The sequence below is a fragment of the Spea bombifrons genome, chromosome 4 (genome assembly GCF_027358695.1).
Source record: "Spea bombifrons isolate aSpeBom1 chromosome 4, aSpeBom1.2.pri, whole genome shotgun sequence".
Lineage (NCBI taxonomy): Eukaryota > Metazoa > Chordata > Amphibia > Anura > Pelobatidae > Spea > Spea bombifrons.
The window spans coordinates 38,932,725-38,952,553 of NC_071090.1; the positions used below are offsets into that span (position 1 = coordinate 38,932,725).

General features: G+C 45.6%; 1 protein-coding gene and 14 non-coding genes across 15 annotated transcripts in view; all 15 read right to left on the reverse strand.

Moving 5' to 3' along the window:
* Window positions 1–80: 80 nt before the first annotated feature.
* On the reverse strand, window positions 81–162 carry TRNAL-UAG (transfer RNA leucine (anticodon UAG)). The gene has a single exon. It is a non-coding gene; the product is annotated as a tRNA-Leu (tRNA).
* Window positions 163–642: 480 nt separating this feature from the next.
* On the reverse strand, window positions 643–724 carry TRNAL-AAG (transfer RNA leucine (anticodon AAG)). Its single transcript has one exon. It is a non-coding gene; the product is annotated as a tRNA-Leu (tRNA).
* Window positions 725–1,163: 439 nt separating this feature from the next.
* On the reverse strand, window positions 1,164–1,245 carry TRNAL-UAG (transfer RNA leucine (anticodon UAG)). The gene has a single exon. It is a non-coding gene; the product is annotated as a tRNA-Leu (tRNA).
* A 480-nt stretch (window positions 1,246–1,725) lies between these two features.
* On the reverse strand, window positions 1,726–1,807 carry TRNAL-AAG (transfer RNA leucine (anticodon AAG)). The gene has a single exon. It is a non-coding gene; the product is annotated as a tRNA-Leu (tRNA).
* A 441-nt stretch (window positions 1,808–2,248) lies between these two features.
* TRNAL-UAG (transfer RNA leucine (anticodon UAG)) lies at window positions 2,249–2,330 on the reverse strand. The gene has a single exon. It is a non-coding gene; the product is annotated as a tRNA-Leu (tRNA).
* Window positions 2,331–2,810: 480 nt separating this feature from the next.
* On the reverse strand, window positions 2,811–2,892 carry TRNAL-AAG (transfer RNA leucine (anticodon AAG)). Its single transcript has one exon. It is a non-coding gene; the product is annotated as a tRNA-Leu (tRNA).
* A 441-nt stretch (window positions 2,893–3,333) lies between these two features.
* Window positions 3,334–3,415, reverse strand: TRNAL-UAG (transfer RNA leucine (anticodon UAG)). Its single transcript has one exon. It is a non-coding gene; the product is annotated as a tRNA-Leu (tRNA).
* A 480-nt stretch (window positions 3,416–3,895) lies between these two features.
* TRNAL-AAG (transfer RNA leucine (anticodon AAG)) lies at window positions 3,896–3,977 on the reverse strand. Its single transcript has one exon. It is a non-coding gene; the product is annotated as a tRNA-Leu (tRNA).
* A 669-nt stretch (window positions 3,978–4,646) lies between these two features.
* TRNAL-AAG (transfer RNA leucine (anticodon AAG)) lies at window positions 4,647–4,728 on the reverse strand. Its single transcript has one exon. It is a non-coding gene; the product is annotated as a tRNA-Leu (tRNA).
* Window positions 4,729–5,169: 441 nt separating this feature from the next.
* Window positions 5,170–5,251, reverse strand: TRNAL-UAG (transfer RNA leucine (anticodon UAG)). The gene has a single exon. It is a non-coding gene; the product is annotated as a tRNA-Leu (tRNA).
* A 480-nt stretch (window positions 5,252–5,731) lies between these two features.
* On the reverse strand, window positions 5,732–5,806 carry TRNAL-AAG (transfer RNA leucine (anticodon AAG)). The gene has a single exon. It is a non-coding gene; the product is annotated as a tRNA-Leu (tRNA).
* A 441-nt stretch (window positions 5,807–6,247) lies between these two features.
* On the reverse strand, window positions 6,248–6,329 carry TRNAL-UAG (transfer RNA leucine (anticodon UAG)). Its single transcript has one exon. It is a non-coding gene; the product is annotated as a tRNA-Leu (tRNA).
* A 480-nt stretch (window positions 6,330–6,809) lies between these two features.
* TRNAL-AAG (transfer RNA leucine (anticodon AAG)) lies at window positions 6,810–6,891 on the reverse strand. Its single transcript has one exon. It is a non-coding gene; the product is annotated as a tRNA-Leu (tRNA).
* A 152-nt stretch (window positions 6,892–7,043) lies between these two features.
* Window positions 7,044–7,125, reverse strand: TRNAL-UAG (transfer RNA leucine (anticodon UAG)). Its single transcript has one exon. It is a non-coding gene; the product is annotated as a tRNA-Leu (tRNA).
* A 6,445-nt stretch (window positions 7,126–13,570) lies between these two features.
* The window catches only part of LOC128491341 (sodium-coupled monocarboxylate transporter 1-like), a 56,527-nt gene continuing 50,268 nt past the window's right edge, over window positions 13,571–19,829 (reverse strand). Inside the window, exons 15-22 of the mRNA XM_053463658.1 lie at window positions 17,798–17,991; window positions 17,485–17,689; window positions 16,439–16,867; window positions 16,078–16,310; window positions 14,663–14,906; window positions 14,135–14,296; window positions 13,981–14,050; window positions 13,571–13,698 (exon numbers count right to left, since the gene is read on the reverse strand). Of these exons, the coding sequence (XP_053319633.1) occupies window positions 13,571–13,698; window positions 13,981–14,050; window positions 14,135–14,296; window positions 14,663–14,906; window positions 16,078–16,310; window positions 16,439–16,867; window positions 17,485–17,689; window positions 17,798–17,991 (1,665 nt within the window). The remainder of the gene's footprint in view (window positions 13,699–13,980; window positions 14,051–14,134; window positions 14,297–14,662; window positions 14,907–16,077; window positions 16,311–16,438; window positions 16,868–17,484; window positions 17,690–17,797; window positions 17,992–19,829) is intronic.

Below are 19,829 nucleotides of genomic sequence, written 5' to 3' on the forward strand. Positions count from 1 at the left end.
CCAATTGAACACTAGTTTTTAACAAAGAGCAAATGAACAAAAAAGCCTTCCTAAGCACACTGGTCTACTTTAACAAAACATGGCAGTGGTGGGATTTGAACCCACGCCTCAAATGAGACTGGAGCCTAAATCCAGCGCCTTAGACCGCTCGGCCACGCTACCCAAGCTGGGTGCTGTGCTTCCGATATCTCCCACAGTCACACAAGCAGAGCCCAGATGGTGCCAAAGTGTGAACAAGATTAAAAACACCACACTGAAAAGGATGGCTTTTGCTATCAAATGCTTGATTTGCCAAAGTTGTTTAATTTGACCATGCAGGCCCTTAGCTCCCGCGATTTGCCCTGCCTGACCAGCAGGTGCTGCCGATAGCTCAAAGGTTAAATATCTAAGCATTAGGTGCCGGGGGTTCTGAGTTTGAATCCTTTGGCAGTCAAAAGGCGTAAGTCATTCGAAACTGTCAATTAACCTTTTTATGTTTTTGGAGGTCTTGTGTGTCTTTCTTACCGTTGTTTATATGACTAAATCAATCCTTGTGTTGCTTTTCCACGTGTGGCCTTCAGGGGCATATGGTTAGTTTGCGGGAAGGAATCTTGTGTTGCTGAGTGCATTTCGGGAACAAATGACAAACAGAGGGAAAAAGCATGGCAGCGGTGGGATTTGAACCCACGCCTCCGAAGAGACTGGAGCCTTAATCCTGCGCCTTAGACCGCTCGGCCACGCTACCGAGTCAAGCCGTTTCTGCACAACTCTCCAAGGGGGATTACTCACTAAAGGAAGCGTTTCAGGTTCGAGTCCCTCACTTCACTATTCATAATGAAGAGTCAACAGTTGCCGGTTTCTCCAGCAGGAAGGGCAGAGCTGGCCCTGTGTAATGCAAGATTGAATGGGTGAGGGGACTTTGAAGAAATAACAGATTCCACTAGGCATTATACCGGGCCAACCAAGCTCTTCCTGCAGCAGAAGCTGACTGGGGTTAGAGCTTGGTAATATAGAATTACTTCAAGTAGGCTTAAAGTATCTTTCTGCAACACTTTAGGAGATTAGAGACTTGCTAAGGGTCTTGTTTCCCAGGACGACAGATTACCAATTGAACACTAGTTTTTAACAAAGAGCAAATGAACAAACAAACCTTCCTAAGCACACTGGTCTACTTTAACAAAACATGGCAGTGGTGGGATTTGAACCCACGCCTCAAATGAGACTGGAGCCTAAATCCAGCGCCTTAGACCGCTCGGCCACGCTACCCAAGCTGGGTGCTGTGCTTCCGATATCTCCCACAGTCACACAAGCAGAGCCCAGATGGTGCCAAAGTGTGAACAAGATTAAAAACACCACACTGAAAAGGATGGCTTTTGCTATCAAATGCTTGATTTGCCAAAGTTGTTTAATTTGACCATGCAGGCCCTTAGCTCCCGCGATTTGCCCTGCCTGACCAGCAGGTGCTGCCAATAGCTCAAAGGTTTAATATCTAAGCATTAGGTGCCGGGGGTTCTGAGTTTGAATCCTTTGGCAGTCAAACGGCGTAAGTCATTCGAAACTGTCAATTAACCTTTTTATGTTTTTGGAGGTCTTGTGTGTCTTTCTTACCGTTGTTTATATGACTAAATCAATCCTTGTGTTGCTTTTCCACGTGTGGCCTTCAGGGGCATATGGTTAGTTTGCGGGAAGGAATCTTGTGTTGCTGAGTGCATTTCGGGAACAAATGACAAACAGAGGAAAAAAGCATGGCAGCGGTGGGATTTGAACCCACGCCTCCGAAGAGACTGGAGCCTTAATCCAGCGCCTTAGACCGCTCGGCCACGCTACCAAGTCATGCTGTTTTTGCACCACTCTCCAAGGGGGATTACTCACTAAAGGAAGCGTTTCAGGTTCGAGTCCCTCACTTCACTATTCATAATGAAGAGTCAACAGTTGCCGGTTTCTCCAGCAGGAAGGACAGAGCTGGCCCTGTGTAATGCAAGATTGAATGGGTGAGGGGACTTTGAAGAAATAACACTGATTCCACTAGGCATTATACCGGGCCAACCAAGCTCTTCCTGCAGCAGAAGCTGACTGGGGTTAGAGCTTGGTAATATAGAATTACTTCAAGTAGGCTTAAAGTATCTTTCTGCAACACTTTAGGAGATTAGAGACTTGCTAAGGGTCTTGTTTCCCAGGACGACAGAATACCAATTGAACACTAGTTTTTAACAAAGAGCAAATGAACAAAAAAGCCTTCCTAAGCACACTGGTCTACTTTAACAAAACATGGCAGCGGTGGGATTTGAACCCACGCCTCAAATGAGACTGGAGCCTAAATCCAGCACCTTAGACCGCTCGGCCACGCTACCCAAGCTGGGTGCTGTGCTTCCGATATCTCCCACAGTCACACAAGCAGAGCCCAGATGGTGCCAAAGTGTGAACAAGATTAAAAGCACCACACTGAAAAGGATGGCTTTTGCTATCAAATGCTTGATTTGCCAAAGTTGTTTAATTTGACCATGCAGGCCCTTAGCTCCCGCGATTTGCCCTGCCTGACCAGCAGGTGCTGCCGATAGCTCAAAGGTTTAATATCTAAGCATTAGGTGCCGGGGGTTCTGAGTTTGAATCCTTTGGCAGTCAAACGGCGTAAGTCATTCGAAACTGTCAATTAACCTTTTTATGTTTTTGGAGGTCTTGTGTGTCTTTCTTACTGTTGTTTATATGACTAAATCAATCCTTGTGTTGCTTTTCCACGTGTGGCCTTCAGGGGCATATGGTTAGTTTGCGGGAAGGAATCTTGTGTTGCTGAGTGCATTTCGGGAACAAATGACAAACAGAGGGAAAAAGCATGGCAGCGGTGGGATTTGAACCCACGCCTCCGAAGAGACTGGAGCCTTAATCCAGCGCCTTAGACCGCTCGGCCACGCTACCAAGTCATGATGTTTTTGCACCACTCTCCAAGGGGGATTACTCACTAAAAGAAGCGTTTCAGGTTCGAGTCCCTCACTTCACTATTCACAATGAAGAGTCAACAGTTGCCGGTTTCTCCAGCAGGAAGGGCAGAGCTGGCCCTGTGTAATGCAAGATTGAATGGGTGAGGGGACTTTGAAGAAATAACACTGATTCCACTAGGCATTATACCGGGCCAACCAAGCTCTTCCTGCAGCAGAAGCTGACTGGGGTTAGAGCTTGGTAATATAGAATTACTTCAAGTAGGCTTAAAGTATCTTTCTGCAACACTTTAGGAGATTAGAGACTTGCTAAGGGTCTTGTTTCCCAGGACGACAGAATACCAATTGAACACTAGTTTTTAACAAAGAGCAAATGAACAAAAAAGCCTTCCTAAGCACACTGGTCTACTTTAACAAAACATGGCAGCGGTGGGATTTGAACCCACGCCTCAAATGAGACTGGAGCCTAAATCTAGCGCCTTAGACCGCTCGGCCACGCTACCCAAGCTGGGTGCTGTGCTTCTGATATCTCCCACAGTCACACAAGCAGAGCCCAGATGGTGCCAAAGTGTGAACAAGATTAAAAACACCACACTGAAAAGGATGGCTTTTGCTATCAAATGCTTGATTTGCCAAAGTTGTTTAATTTGACCATGCAGGCCCTTAGCTCCCGCGATTTGCCCTGCCTGACCAGCAGGTGCTGCCGATAGCTCAAAGGTTTAATATCTAAGCATTAGGTGCCGGGGGTTCTGAGTTTGAATCCTTTGGCAGTCAAACGGCGTAAGTCATTCGAAACTGTCAATTAACCTTTTTATGTTTTTGGAGGTCTTGTGTGTCTTTCTTACTGTTGTTTATATGACTAAATCAATCCTTGTGTTGCTTTTCCACGTGTGGCCTTCAGGGGCATATGGTTAGTTTGCGGGAAGGAATCTTGTGTTGCTGAGTGCATTTCGGGAACAAATGTCAAACAGAGGGAAAAAGCATGGCAGCGGAGGGATTTGAACCCACGCCTCCGAAGAGACTGGAGCCTTAATCCAGCGCCTTAGACCGCTCGGCCACGCTACCAAGCCATGCTGTTTCTGTGCCACTCTCCAAGGGTGATTACTCACTAAAGGAAGCGTTTCAGGTTAAAGTCCCTCACTTCACTATTCATAATGAAGAGTCAACAGTTGCCGGTTTCTCCAGCAGGAAGGGCAGAGCTGGCCCTGTGTAATGCAAGATTGAATGGGTGAGGGGACTTTGAAGAAATAACACTGATTCCACTAGGCATTATACCGGGCCAACCAAGCTCAGCCAAGCAGAGCCCAGATGGTGCCAAAGTGTGAACAAGATTAAAAACACCACACTGAAAAGGATGGCTTTTGCTATCAAATGCTTGATTTGCCAAAGTTGTTTAATTTGACCATGCAGGCCCTTAGCTCCCGCGATTTGCCCTGCCTGACCAGCAGGTGCTGCCGATAGCTCAAAGGTTTAATATCTAAACATTAGGTGCCGGGGGTTCTGAGTTTGAATCCTTTGGCAGTCAAACGGCGTAAGTCATTCGAAACCGTCAATTAACCTTTTTATGTTTTCGGAGGTCTTGTGTGTCTTTCTTACCGTTGTTTATATGACTAAATTAATCCTTGTGTTGCTTTTCCACGTGTGGCCTTCAGGGGCATATGGTTAGTTTGCGGGAAGGAATCTTGTGTTGCTGAGTGCATTTCGGGAACAAATGACAAACAGAGGGAAAAAGCATGGCAGCGGTGGGATTTGAACCCACGCCTCCGAAGAGACTGGAGCCTTAATCCAGCGCCTTAGACCGCTCGGCCACGCTACCAAGTCATGCTGTCTCTGCACCACTCTCCAAGGGGGATTACTCACTAAAGGAAGCGTTTCAGGTTCGAGATCCTCACTTCACTATTCATAATGAAGAGTCAACAGTTGCCGGTTTCTCCAGCAGGAAGGGCAGAGCTGGCCCTGTGTAATGCAAGATTGAATGGGTGAGGGGACTTTGAAGAAATAACACTGATTCCACTAGGCATTATACCGGGCCAACCAAGCTCTTCCTGCAGCAGAAGCTGACTGGGGTTAGAGCTTGGTAATATAGAATTACTTCAAGTAGGCTTAAAGTATCTTTCTGCAACACTTTAGGAGATTAGAGACTTGCTAAGGGTCTTGTTTCCCAGGACGACAGAATACCAATTGAACACTAGTTTTTAACAAAGAGCAAATGAACAAACAAGCCTTCCTAAGCACACTGGTCTACTTTAACAAAACATTGCAGCGGTGGGATTTGAACCCATGCCTCAAATGAGACTGGAGCCTAAATCCAGCGCCTTAGACCGCTCGGCCACACTACCCAAGCTGGGTGCTGTGCTTCCGATATCTCCCACAGTCACACAAGCAGAGCCCAGATGGTGCCAAAGTGTGAACAAGATTAAAAACACCACACTGAAAAGGATGGCTTTTGCTATCAAATGCTTGATTTGCCAAAGTTGTTTAATTTGACCATGCAGGCCCTTAGCTCCCGCGATTTGCCCTGCCTGACCAGCAGGTGCTGCCGATAGCTCAAAGGTTTAATATCTAAGCATTAGGTGCCGGGGGTTCTGAGTTTGAATCCTTTGGCAGTCAAACGGCGTAAGTCATTCGAAACCGTCAATTAACCTTTTTATGTTTTCGGAGGTCTTGTGTGTCTTTCTTACCGTTGTTTATATGACTAATTTAATCCTTGTGTTGCTTTTCCACATGTGGCCTTCAGGGGCATATGGTTAGTTTGCGGGAAGGAATCTTGTGTTGCAGAGTGCATTTCGGGAACAAATGACAAACAGAGGGAAAAAGCATGGCAGCAGTGGGATTTGAACCCACGCCTCCGAAGAGACTTAATCCAGCGCCTTAGACCGCTCGGCCACGCTACCAAGTCATGCCGTTTCTGCACCACTCTCCAAGGGGGATTACTCACTAAAGGAAGCGTTTCAGGTTCGAGTCCCTCACTTCACTATTCATAATGAAGAGTCAACAGTTGCCGGTTTCTCCAGCAGGAAGGGCAGAGCTGGCCCTGTGTAATGCAAGATTGAATGGGTGAGGGGACTTTGAAGAAATAACACTGATTCCACTAGGCATTATACCGGGCCAACCAAGCTCTTCCTGCAGCAGAAGCTGACTGGGGTTAGAGCTTGGTAATATAGAATTACTTCAAGTAGGCTTAAAGTATCTTTCTGCAACACTTTAGGAGATTAGAGACTTGCTAAGGGTCTTGTTTCCCAGGACGACAGAATACCAATTGAACACTAGTTTTTAACAAAGAGCAAATGAACAAACGAGCCTTCCTAAGGACACTGGTCTACTTTAACAAAACATGGCAGTGGTGGGATTTGAACCCATGCCTCAAACGAGACTGGAGCCTAAATCCAGCGCCTTAGACCGCTCGGCCACGCTACCCAAGCTGGGTGCTCTGCTTCCGATATCTCCCACAGTCACACAAGCAGAGCCCAGATGGTGCCAAAGTGTGAACAAGATTAAAAACACCACACTGAAAAGGATGGCTTTTGCTATCAAATGCTTGATTTGCCAAAGTTGTTTAATTTGACCATGCAGGCCCTTAGCTCCCGCGATTTGCCCTGCCTGACCAACAGGTGCTGCCGATAGCTCAAAGGTTTAATATCTAAGCATTAGGTGCCGGGGGTTCTGAGTTTGAATCCTTTGGCAGTCAAATGGCGTAAGTCATTTGAAACTGTCAATTAACCTTTTTATGTGTTTGGAGGTCTTGTGTGTCTTTCTTGCCGTTGTTTATATGACTAAATCAATCCTTGTGTTGCTTTTCCACCTGTGGCCTTCAGGGGCATATAGTTGGTTTGCGGGAAGGAATCTTGTGTTGCTGAGTGCATTTCAGGAACAAATGACAAACAGAGGGAAAAATCACGGCAGCAGTGGGATTTGAACCCATGCCTCCGAAGAGACTGGAGCCTTAATTCAGCGCCTTAGACCGCTCGGCCACGCTACCAAGTCACGCTGTTTCTACACCACTCTCCAAGGGGGATTACTCACTAAAGGAAGAGTTTCAGGTTCGAGTACCTCACTTCACTACTAGTTATTAACAAAGAGCAAATGAACAAATGAGCCTTCCTAAGCACACTGGTCTACTTTAACAAAACACGGCAGCAGTGGGATTTGAACCCACGCCTCAAATGAGACTGGAGCCTAAACCCAGCGCCTTAGACCGCTCAGCCACGCTACCCTAGCTGGGTGCCACACTTCTGATATCTCCCACAGTCACACAAGCAGTGCCAAAGTGTGAACAGGATTAAAAACACCACACTGAAAAGGATGGCTTTTGCTATCAAATGCTTGATTTGCCAAAGTTGTTTAATTTGACCATGCAGGCCCTTAGCTCCCGCGATTTGTCCTGCCTGACCAACAGGTGCTGCCGATAGCTGAAAGGTTTAATATCTAAGCATTAGGTGCCGGGGGTTCTGAGTTTGAATCCTTTGGCAGTCAAATGGCGTAAGTCATTCGAAACCGTCAATTAACCTTTTTATGTGTCTTTCTTGCCGTTGTTTATATGACTAAATCAATCCTTGTGTTGCTTTTCCACGTGTGGCCTTCAGGGGCATATGGTTAGTTTGCGGGAAGGAATCTTGTGTTGCTGAGTGCATTTCGGGAACAAATGACAAACAGAGGGGAAAAAGCATGGCAGCGGTGGGATTTGAACCCACGCCTCCGAAAAGACTGGAGCCTAAATCTAGCGCTTTAGACTGCTCGGCCACGCTACCAAGTCATGCTGCTTCTGCACCACTCTCCAAGGGGGATTACTCACTAAAGGAAGAGTTTCAGGTTCGAGTCTCTCACTTCACTATTCATAATGAAGAGTCAACAGTTGCCGGTTTCTCCAGCAGGAAGGGCAGAGCTGGCCCTGTGTAATGCAAGATTAAATGGGTGAGGGGACTTTGCAGAAATAACACTGATTCCACTAGGCATTATACCGGGCCAACCAAGCTCTTCCTGCAGCAGAAGCTGACTGGGGTTAGAGCTTGGTAATGTAGAATTACTTCAAGCAGGCTTAAAGTATCTTTCTGCAAGACTTTAGGAGATTAGAGACTTGCTAAGGGTCTTGTTTCCCAGGACGACAGAATACCAATTGAACACTAGTTATTAACAAAGAGCAAATGAACAAACGAGCCTTCCTAAGCACACTGGTCTACTTTAACAAAACATGGCAACGGTGGAATTTGAACCCACGCCTCAAATGAGACCGGATCCTAAATCCAGCACCTTAGAACGCTCGGCCACGCTACCCAAGCTGGGTCCCAAATTTCCGATATCTCACACAGTCACACAAGCAGAGCCCAGATGGTGCCAAAGTGCGAACAAGATTAAAAACTCCACACTGAAAAGGATGGCTTTTGCTATCAAATGCTTGATTTTTTTGTTTTTTTCTATTTGACTCGCCTGTACTGTATTGTATTGCAATGTGTTTTCTACACTTTATGTTCTATACTCTGTATATGCCTTATCTTCTTTGAATAAAGAAGTTTTTTAAAAAAATAGACCTGGGTGTGGCTGTAAATGTGATTTTTCTGGACTTTGCTAAGGCATTTGATCTGGTTCCACATAAAAGGCTACTCTAGAAATTAACAGAAATAGGCTTATGGAAAATGTCTGTATTTGGATCAGGAAATTGACTTAAAGGTAGAATGCAGAGAGTTGTTGTGAATGGATGTTTCTCAAACTGTACTCAGGTATTAAGTGGAGTGCCTCAGGGGTCTGTCCTGGGTCCTCTTCTTTTTAATTTATTTGATCTCCCATGCTGCATTGAGAGCAATGTCAAAGCTTTTGCTGATGACACAAAATTAGGCAGGGTAATTCAGACTAATCTGGATGTTTCTTCTTTGAAAGAAGATTTAGAGTTAGGGACTGGATGTGCAAGTGGTAGATGAGGTTCATCAGAAATGCAAAGTTAAGCATTATGGTAAAAATAATAATGCAACCTATTCTATAAATGGAATGTCCTAGGGCAAAACTACCAATGAAAAGGACTTAAGAATAATGGACTTGACAATAGACTTGACAATAGTGCACAATGCCAGCAAGCAACTGCAAAGGCCAATAAGATTTTGGCATGCAAAAAAGAGGTATTGATTCACTATGAAGAGTTAAAAAAGTTAATATTATATACACTAGAAAAACGGCGTCTTAGAGGGGATATGATAACATTATATAAATATATGCAGGGCCAATATAAAGAGCTCTTCAGTGACCTGTTCATTAACAGAAATGTACAAAGAACAAGAGGTCACCCTCTGAGACTGGAAGAGCAGAGATTTCATAGACGACAAAGGAAGGGATTCTTTATAGTAAGGACAATAAAGGTATAGAATTCAATGCCCAGGGAGGTGGTGTTATCAAATACATTAGATGCCTTCAAAAGGGGTATGAATATTTTTTTTTAGAAAGGCATGACATACAGGGCTATAAATAGAATTAATATTTTAGAGCTTCTTGATCCAAGGAGAAATCTGATTGCCTCTTGGCCTCTGTTTCCCCTGATGGCAGAATTCGAAGTAGCTTCTAGGCAAAATAGGAAGGTTAGGTAGAAGGGTTGAACTTGATGGACTTAGGTCTTTTTTTCAACCTTATGTACTATGTACTATACAGTATATATATACAAAAAAATACTACCACAAACCTATCAAATTGCTAGCAAATTAGTAGCATAAGGCTGGTGGTAGAATTAGTGCATGGAATGTGTTACAATACCAAAATACCACCATTTGAAATATCCTGGGGTGTATTTTGGTGTAATTAGATTACTAACACAAACTTTAACAAAGTCTAGTGGTATATTTAGTGCATGGAAAGTGTCAAAATACCACCATTTAAAATTCCCTGGGTGTCTTTTTTTCAAACACATATAGTTTGATGGGGGTAAATTGAATTGTCTGGCTTTAAAGATGTCCCAAATAGAACATGCGTACATGGGGACCAGATGTCAAAATTTCAAGTTGAAATACTGAATTGCGCGTGACCCAGATGTGACCTTTCAGCCTCCAAATAACCCAATAAACCTATGCATGAGTGATTTCACAGGCAATGTTCCTGAACACATATTGGCCTGTGACTAATGCTAGAAGCTGTACGTTCATGCTGAAGTACTGAAAATGTTACCACAAACGTGTTACAATACCAGCATTTGAAATATCTTGGGGTTTCTAGTTAATAAAATATATGGGTTGTTCCAAATATGACATAGGCACAGGATGACCATATATAAAAATAGCTTTAAAATAACAATACATCACTTGCACTTATTGCCCTATAAATTGCAAAAAGCAAAAAACATGAAAACATTGGGTATTTCCAAACTCGGGACAAATATTAGAATTTATTTAGTATTTTTTTTCATTAGCTTTTGCCGATGAGTTAAAGATTTTTCAAATAAAAGTAAACAAACGTTTTCAATTTTTCACCATATGTTATTATTTTTATAGTATATTAGATGATATTACCAAAATAATGTTATCTAAAGAAAGCCATTCTTGTCCTTATAAAAATATAAACACTGCATGAATGTTAAAACGGCATCAGCCACAAAGGGTACAAAAATAAAAAAATGGCTGGTCCTTAAGGGGCTAAATCATTCTTGCGAAGCAATACATTTACGACCATAACCTTCACAAGTGGAAGTAACATAACACATACATTTTATGCAATACATGGATGTTACTTAAAGTGTCCCCTTAATTCATGAAGGGTTATATTGTCCTGGACAAACGTAGGATTGTCAAGCCCTGGGTCTGAATGTGGTTTCCAATTTAAAACTTCAATTTTTTCAGCCTGTAAAATAAATTAAATATAATCATCAAAACGTGTTAATGTATGTTTTGAGGTGTGACCCTGAAAAAGAAAAAAATATATTATAAACAGGCGATAAAATAATAATCAAGATTTTATTATCCATATATTCGACCAATATACATTTTAAAATAAACAATTGTAGTTGGCACAATTAGTTCTGCTGCAATTAAAACAAAATCACGTAATCAGGGGTGTAACTAGAAACTACACGGCCCAATGCGAAAACATGTCCCACAGTGCCACCTTTGCCTACACAGCTTACTAGTGCCATCCTAACCCCCAACCAACCTGTCTGTGCAATGTTTGCCCTAGCTTGTCAGTGCCCCCAAACAGCGTATCTGTGCATTCTTTGCCCCAAACAGCTGGTCTGTGCCATCATTGGCCTCAAACAGCTTGTCTGTGCCATCACTTACCCCCATTTCAACATACACTCTGGCACACATATGTACACACACTTACACAAATTACACACACTTACTTATACCCACTAACAAACATACACATTCATTCTAACACACACACCATATCATCCCACTTACATATCCATGCACACACACATCCATGCTCACACACGATTACACATCCATGATCACACACTCAATTACACATTCATGCTCACACACAGTCATACATAGACATTCATGCTCATATATATATATATATATATATATATATATTCAAACATACAGTTGTGCTCAAAAGTTTGCATACCCTTGGAGAGTTGGTAATATATGTACCATTTTTTTAAAAAAAAAAACATGAGTGAACAGGAAACAACACATTTCTTTTATTTTATATTCAACTGTAGGTTATAACAGAATGGCACAATCCTAAAACAAAATATGGCAACAAAAAAAATAAATGAATACTTTGTTCTTAATACTGTGTATTGCCGCCTTAGCAGCAATCTTTTGTATTAGTTGTCTATGAGGCCTCAAATTCTTGCAAGTGGTAAAGCTGCCCATTGGTCATGGCAAAATGTCTTCAGGTCATGCAGTCTTTGGTCGTCTTGTGTGAACCGCGAGCTTGAGATCTCACTCGAGTGGCTCGATGATATAAAGGTCAGGAGACTGTGATGGTCACTCCAGAACCTTCACTTTTTTGCTGTAATCACTGAAGGGTCAGCTTGACCTTGCGCTTAGGGTCATTGTCGTGCTGGAAAGTCCAAGAGCGTCCTGATAACATGCTGCATTCATCTTGCCCTCAATTTCCACAAAATTCCCTGTGCCTTTAGAGCTCACACTCCCCAAAAATACATCAGTGAGCAACCGCCATGCTTCACAGTGGGGATGGTATTCTGTTTTCTATAGGCCTTGTTGAACCCTCTCCAAACATAGTGCTTATGGTTGTGACCATAAAGCTCTATTTTGGTCTTGTCACTCCAAATTACAGTGTGCCAGAAGCTCAAGTGTGCCAGAATCTTTGTTCAAGTATCGTTGTATTGTGCTCCTTGAAACAACCACACTGTTTTTCTCCAGATCAGCCTGTATTTCTCCTGAGGCTTTTCCTTGTTCCCTGAACAATTCTGGCAGTTGTGACTGAAATCTTTCTTTGTCTACTTGCCCTTGGCTTGGTACCAAGGGATCCCCGAATATTCCATACCTATGAAAAAATAAAGAAAGGAAGGTGGGGGAGGAACAATCAAGAGAAAGAGAGAGAAAGAAAATAAAAGGGGGGGGGGGTAGGAGGAGCAAAGCCATCCGGCCATGGCCAACAGAACAAAGCGGAACCTCCCAGGGCCAGCTCTCTCAAATGCACGAGACAGTTGCACGTGATGAATCGAACTTCTCCAGCCATGGGCCCCAAGTGGCAAGGAATAAATGGAAGGTGTCATGGAGATACATTTTAGCATAATCCATATTTTAGCCTCAGTTTCGGGAATTGAGGGAGCACCCGACTTCCAGATCTTGGCAATAGCGAGGTGAACTGCTGTACAAATAGCCACTAATCCTTTTTAATACAATATGCAGATTGAAATAGATAACACAAAACCTTTACTTTTCCACTCACTGATTTCTGGTCCTATAAAGTTTTGTCCTCTGAAGTTACTACAAATTTAGGAGGGTGTTTTATCTCTGAATAAGTCAAACATAAATAGTTACATTTATTCCTACAGTACGTAAAGTGCCAGGAAACAGATCACCAAATACACACCAGGGCAGGCTCTGTCACACTGACAGCCAGACACACACACCAGGACAGGCTCTGCCTCATCGACACCCAAACACACACACACCAAGACAGGCTCTGTCACACCGACACACAGACACACACACCAGGACATGCTCTGCCACACCAACACCCAAACACACACACACCAGGACAGGCTCTGCCACACCGACACACACCAGGACTGGCTCTGCCACACCGTCACAAATCCAAGCCAGGGGTCGAGAGCCAAATCAGGAAGTCAAACAAGATGAGGGCAGGATACCAGAGGTCAAACGGAGTCAGGGACGTAAGCAGGATTCAGGAAACTGAGAGGAAATCAGCCAAGCCAGGAGTCATACACAGGAAACTGTTGGAACACCGGAGAATGCACTTGGAGAGTCTGAGACCAACACAAGGGCAATGAGACACTGAAGTGTTGCTGTTTAAATAGCCAGACGCTAGCAGGGAGGGACTGGCTAATCAGCAGGAAACCAGGGAAGTAATTAGGAACAAATTACTTCAGCTGAGGTGAGGCTGAGTGTGAGAAGCAGGAGGACCGGGGGAAGGGTGAAAACTCTGACGACCCCCCCCCTTAACGATCCATCCCCCATGGGAGAGGACCAGGTTTAACAGGGTATTAAGAGTGGAAACCCTTGTGGAAAAGGGAGGCGTGCACATCAGTGGAGGGAACCCAGGAACTCTCCTCGGGTCCAGAACCCTACCAGTGGAAAAGGTTCCGGAGTCAATCCCTGAACAAAACGAGAATCTAGCATGCTGCGGATCTCGTATTCCTCATGGTTGTCAACTGTAACAGGATGAGTACAAGGAGGAACCATGGTAAAATGGTTGCAACAGGGAGACGTAGAACACGTTGGAAATACACATATTAGGAGAGAGGTTACGTGCGTAAGCAACCGGATTTACCCGACAGAGCATGCAAAAGGGACCAATATAGCAAGGAGCCAGTTTGGGAATAGGGACCCGGAGGTTTAGGGGAAAGGATAGCCAAACCCTCTCCTGACCTGGTAGGAGGGTGTGGGCAGACATCTGCGATCACCCTGGAGTTTTTGCTGTTCCATAGACCTACGTTGGGCATGCTGTATCCGTACCCATGCGGAACAGAGTTCCCTGAGATAAACCTCCAGAGCCAGGACGTTCTGTGGAGTAAAAAAATCGGGCAACAGTGATAGCTGAAACCCGTAGTTAGCCAAGAACGGAGACAACTGGGAGGAGGAACTTACGGCACTATTACAGGCAAACTCCGCCCAGGGTAACATATCAGCCCAATTGTCGTGGTGGTCAGACACATAACAGCACAAGAATTGCTCCAAAGCTTGGTTAGACCGCTCTGCAGCCCCATTGGATTGTGGGTGGTAGGCCGAGGAGAAGGATATTTTGATGCCCTGTTGAGCACAAAAGGCACCTGAGACTATGTCAATGGGTAACCCGTACAAACATTAGACCTCCCTGGCAAAAGCCGAGGCCCATTCCGGGGCCGAGGGTAATCTTTTTAGTGGAATACAGTGGCACATTTTCGAGAACCAGTGGATAATCATGAGGATAACCATGTGTCCCCGGGAGGCGGGCAAGTGCATGATAAAGTCAATGGACAAGTGTGTCCAGGGACGCTCACCAGGTGGTATGGGCTGGAGTAGTCCCACTGGAAGGTTTATGAGCTTTACTTTGAGCGCACATATGATACGCTGCTACGAAGGAGGCAACATGCTTTTTTAAATCAGGCCACCAAAATAATGGGAAACGGACCAAACCATCTGATTTTTACCCATATGCCTGGCTGCCTTGGTATCATGGTAAGCGTGCAACAATTCGGTCTGAAGTTCAGAAGGCACAAAATATTTACCACAAGGCCTTCCAGGGGGAACAGTGGGTTGGGCAACCAGAATCCTCTCACCCAATGGAGAGGTCACGTTGGTCCGGATGGTAGCCAAGATATGATCAGGTGGGATGATATTGGCTGGAGCCGTCTCCTCTCTGGACAACGGGGAGAACTGCCTTGATAGGACACAATGTAGTGGAACCGAGACAAAAACAAAGTCCAGCATGCTTGCCGTGGAGATAATCTCTTGGCCTCATAGAGATATATGAGGTTTTTATGGTCTGTCAGGATGAGGACTGGAACACTGGTACCCTCCAATAAGTGTCTCCATTCCTTGAGGGCCAGAATGATGGCCAACAACTCCCTATCCCCGACTTCGTAATTACACTCTGCCGGCCACAATTTCTTAGAAAAGAATCCACAAAGGTGCATGGAACTCTCCGGGTTAGGACTTTGAGACAGGAGGGCGCCTTTTCCCGTCTCAGATTGTCAGGCTCCATCCTGTCATCCGGGATTACGCAATACTTATTCACTCTGCTGTTCTCCTGTAACCACTAGTGGCCACCCTTCCCTCTCTGAAGCACCCAGATCTTATTACTGAGGGCAGCTGAGCCTTGTTACCTTGTGGAGCCCTGCCTTTATATACCTGCTCTGCCTTTCAGTCAGGGCCTTTGCATTGCAGAGTGAACAGCCTATTGCTGTGGCTCTGTAACTGGTCCTGAAATTTTCCTGACATACTGCCGTGTGCCCTGCCAGTTACCTGGCCCTGAATTGTTCCTGGAGTCCTACCATGCACCCTGCCAGGGGGCTTCCTGATGTGCTCCCTGCCAGAGGGCTTCCTGCTGTGCGCCCTGCCAGAGGTTTTCCTGCCATATGCCCTGCCAGTTACCTGGTCCTGAATTGTTCCTGACATCCAGCCGTGTGCCACTCCAGAAGGGCTTTCAAGTCATGTGCCCTGCCAGAAGGGCTTCTAAGTCGTGTGCCCCGCCAGAAGGGCTTCCAAGTCGTGTGCCCCGCCAGGAGGGCTTCCAAGTTGTGTGCCCGCCAGAAGGACTTCCTGCCATCCGCCCTGCCAGTGGACTTCCTGACGTCCGCCCTGCCAGTGGACTTCCTGACGTCCGCCCTGCCAGCGGGCTTCCTGCCGTCCGCCCCCCCAGTGGGATTCCAAGCCACGTGTCCTGCCTGAGGGCTTCCAAGCTGTGTATTAGTCCTTGCTACAGTTCCCCGTCCCTGCTACAGTTCCCCTGTCTCGCTACCATTCAGTCCTGCTTTTTGATCTGTTGTGTGCCTACATACCAAGATGCATCAAGGGGTACAGACAGACTCTCTAGTACCCGACCTGCATACCCGAGTCCTGGCACAGATGCATAAACCTCCAGGACAAAAGGCAGTGCAGGGTTATGGTGGAGCAGGATAGGATCTGAGGTGAACGCGGTATTTAGTAACTCGAATGCCCTGGCGGCAACAGAGGACCAACAGTTTGGGTTACCCTCTTTCTGGGTCATGTCCATGATGGGCTTCACAATAGAGGAAAAGTTTATGATAAACTTCCTATAGTAATTAGTGAAGCCCACGAAACGCTGAATGGAACGGAGACCCAGTGGATGTGGCCATTCCAAAACCGCGGCCATTTTTTGTGGGTCCATGGCAAACCCTTTATCCAAAATAACGTATCCTAAACTGGTTACTTGCTGCCTATGGAACTCACATTTCTCCAGCTTGCAAAATAACCCATTCTCTCTGAGCCTCTTAAGACTCTGGCAACATCAGAGTGGTGAGTCTCAAGAGAAGGAGAATGAATCAGAATATTGTCCAAATAGACCACCACGGACTGCTGCAAATACTCTCGTAGGACATCGTACAACAGTTCGGTTATTAGTGTAATGGGATAAGCATTTTTAACCGTAAAATGATTAAGACCCCTGTAATCAACACAAGGCCTTAACTCGCCCCCCTTTTTCTGAACCCCCGGAACAGGGCAAACGTACTCCTCCATGGCCTTGTTCTCTGCCACAGACAAGGGGTAGGTGCGGCCCTTAGGAGGAATAGCCCCTGGCTGGAGGTCAATGGCACAATCATAAGACCTATGAGGTGGCAAGGTACCTGCCCGCACCTTATCAAACATATCACTGAACTCCTGTATTGCGCAGGAAGTGAGGCAGGAGATTACGTATAAAGTAGTTTAAACGGCCTAGTGAGACATGTGGCCACAAACTGAGGAGACCATGAAAGGCTTTCAGCTGTGCGCCAATCAAAAAACGGATTATGGGAACGCAACCAGGGGTATCCGAGGATCACAGAATAGTGCGGAATGTGATCACCTGAAATTGGAGGGTTTCATGGTGAAGATCCCCCATTGCCACGGACAAGGAGGCAGTTTCATAGGTCTGCCATCAATTGCCTCAATAGACAATGGTGAGGAGCGAGGCTGCAAAGAGATGCCACTCTCAGCAGCGAATGCACTATGAAATAGCCCGCAGCACTTGAGTCAACCAGGGCCTGGGTGACTATCGAGGAACCGACTCGAGAGAGGACAACTGTAATGATAGGTTTATTTATCTGAGGTGCCAGGGACGAGGAAAGCCCACCCAAGATCTGTCCCTGACAGGACCCTGGGTGCAGGGATAAGGCAAGGCTTCAGTAGGTGGCCCTGCTTACTGCAGTACAGACATAGCCCTTCCCTCCTCCGAAAGGTCCTCTCCCCTACCGAGAGACTGGTGAACCCAATCTGCATGGGTAATAAAGGTCCAGTACCAACTGCACAGGAGGTTTCTGCAGACGCTCCCGGAATGCTGACCTCTCTTTGAGTCTTGTGTCTATAAGGATGGTGTAGGACATCAGCTCCTCCAGGGTAGCGGGTATGTCTCTGGCCGCAATCTCATCCTTGATATGGTCCGCCAAACCATGAGAAAAGATGGCCACAAGTGCCTCATTATTCCATCCTACCTCTGCTGCTAGGCTACGGAACTCAATAGAGTACTCAGCCACAGATCAAGCAGTTTAGCAGCAGAGGAGGCCCAAGCGGGCAAATCAAAGTCAATCAATTAGTTTGAAGGAGGTAACAAACTCTGAATAGCTGTTGACGATAGGCTTACCGGTCTCCCACAATGGGTTGGCCCAGGCTAAAGCCTTGTCTGACAGCAGCGAAATTATGAAACCGACCTTACTTCTGTCGTTCGGGAAGGCTCGAGGAACCATTTCCAGAAATATGCCAACCTGGTTCAGGAAAGCACGACACTGGTTTGGGTTGCCCCCATAGCGCTGGGGAAACGGGGCAGACCCAGTAAGGCCCTGGGTTCAGATGCAGCGAGTATCGGAGCAGGAGCTGCAACGGCCACTGGGGGAGGTTCCAGGTGCGCCATGCAGTTCAAAAGGGTCTGTATGGCCAGAACTACGTGATTGATTTTCTGATCCTGTAAATCCATCCGAAAAAAATATTCTGCATAGGTGGACCGCCTGCACCATCAGGATTCATGGCCCTTGTGTTATGTCAGGAACCACAAACCAGATGGAGACAGAAATGCAGTGTAATCACCTTTATTGAATATACAAAAAATAATAATAAGTGCTGAGAAAATAATGTCCATATTATGTCCATAGTTAAAAATCCTATATGTCCATAGTTAAAAATCCTATACTATGTCCATAGTTAAAAATCCAAACCAGGGGTCGAGAGCCAAATCCGGAAGTCAAACAAACCAAGGTCAGGATACCAGAAGTCAAACGGAGTCAGGGATGTAAGCAGGATTCAGGAACCGGAGAGGAAATCCGCCAAGCCAGGAGTAGGGAGAGCATATTTCCCGGATTTCCCAGGACAGCCACGCAATGGGACTTTAAGTCGCGGGTCCCGGGCAGCCTCAATCCAGGAAAAATGTCTTCTTTTTAGGAGAGGGGTGCCGAGCAGTCACTCATGAAGGTTTCAGCAGTCGTTCGGTGCCCCTCAGTCTTCTCCACGAGGCCTCTAGCTCGGTCGCAGTGCTGGCATGTCATGCTGAGCACCGGAATATGATGTCATATTCCAGCACTCAGCAGTGAAACAGCGCGCACAGCGGCAGAGCAGGGAGACAGAGGCCTTGCACTCCCACCGCAGGACTTCTGGAAGGTAAGTGAACTACAAAGGGGGGAGAGGGTAGATAATGAGAAGGGGAGGAGAGGGGGTACATAGTGAGAAGGGATGGGGTAGATAGTGAGAAGGGAGGGAGAGGGGGTAGATAGTGAGAAGGGAGGGAGAGGGGGCAGACAGGGAGAGGGGGTGGATAGTGAGAAAGGGGGAGAGAGGGGATGGATAGTGAGAAAGGGGTAGAGGGGGTGGATAGTGAGAAAGGGGGTAGAGAGAATGAGTGAGAGAATGAATGAATTAGTGAGTGGATGAATTGTGTGAATGAGTGAGAGTATGAAATAATGTGTGGATGAATTGTGTGAATGAGTGAGAGTATAACTTAATGTGTGGACGAATTGTGTAAATGAGTGAGAGTATGAATTCATATGTGGATGAATTGTCTGAATGAGGGAGAGTATAACTTAATGTGTGGATGAATTGTGTGAATGAGTGAGTGTATGAATTAATGTGGGGATGAATTGTCTGAATTAATGAATTAATGTGTGGATAAATTGTCTGAGTGAGGGGGGGTATGAATTAATGTGTGGATGAATTATCTGAATGAGGGAAAGAATTAATGAATTTGTGAGACTGCATTAATGAATATGTGCAAATGATTTGTGTGACTGAGTGAGAGAATAAATAATTGTGTGAATGAATTATGTGAATGAAAGTGTGAATTAGTGAGTGACTGTAAAAGTGTTTGTGTGCATCATAAATGTATAATTGATTTGTGGAAAGGTAAAGATGGCACAAGCAGGGTGTTTGAGCCTTGGGGACCAAGATGGCACAGGCAGGGTGTTTATGGGACACAGATGGCATAGGACAGGCTGTTTGGGGACAAAGATGGCAAGTCCTATGTGTGTTATCTGGGTGCTGGTCAGGTTCTATGTGGGCAATGTGGATGCCAGGCTTTGGGTTTTGCAACCTGTGATCTATGCCTGTAATTTAGGGGGTTTATCTATACCTTTAATGCTGAGTTTTTCTGTGAATTCCAATT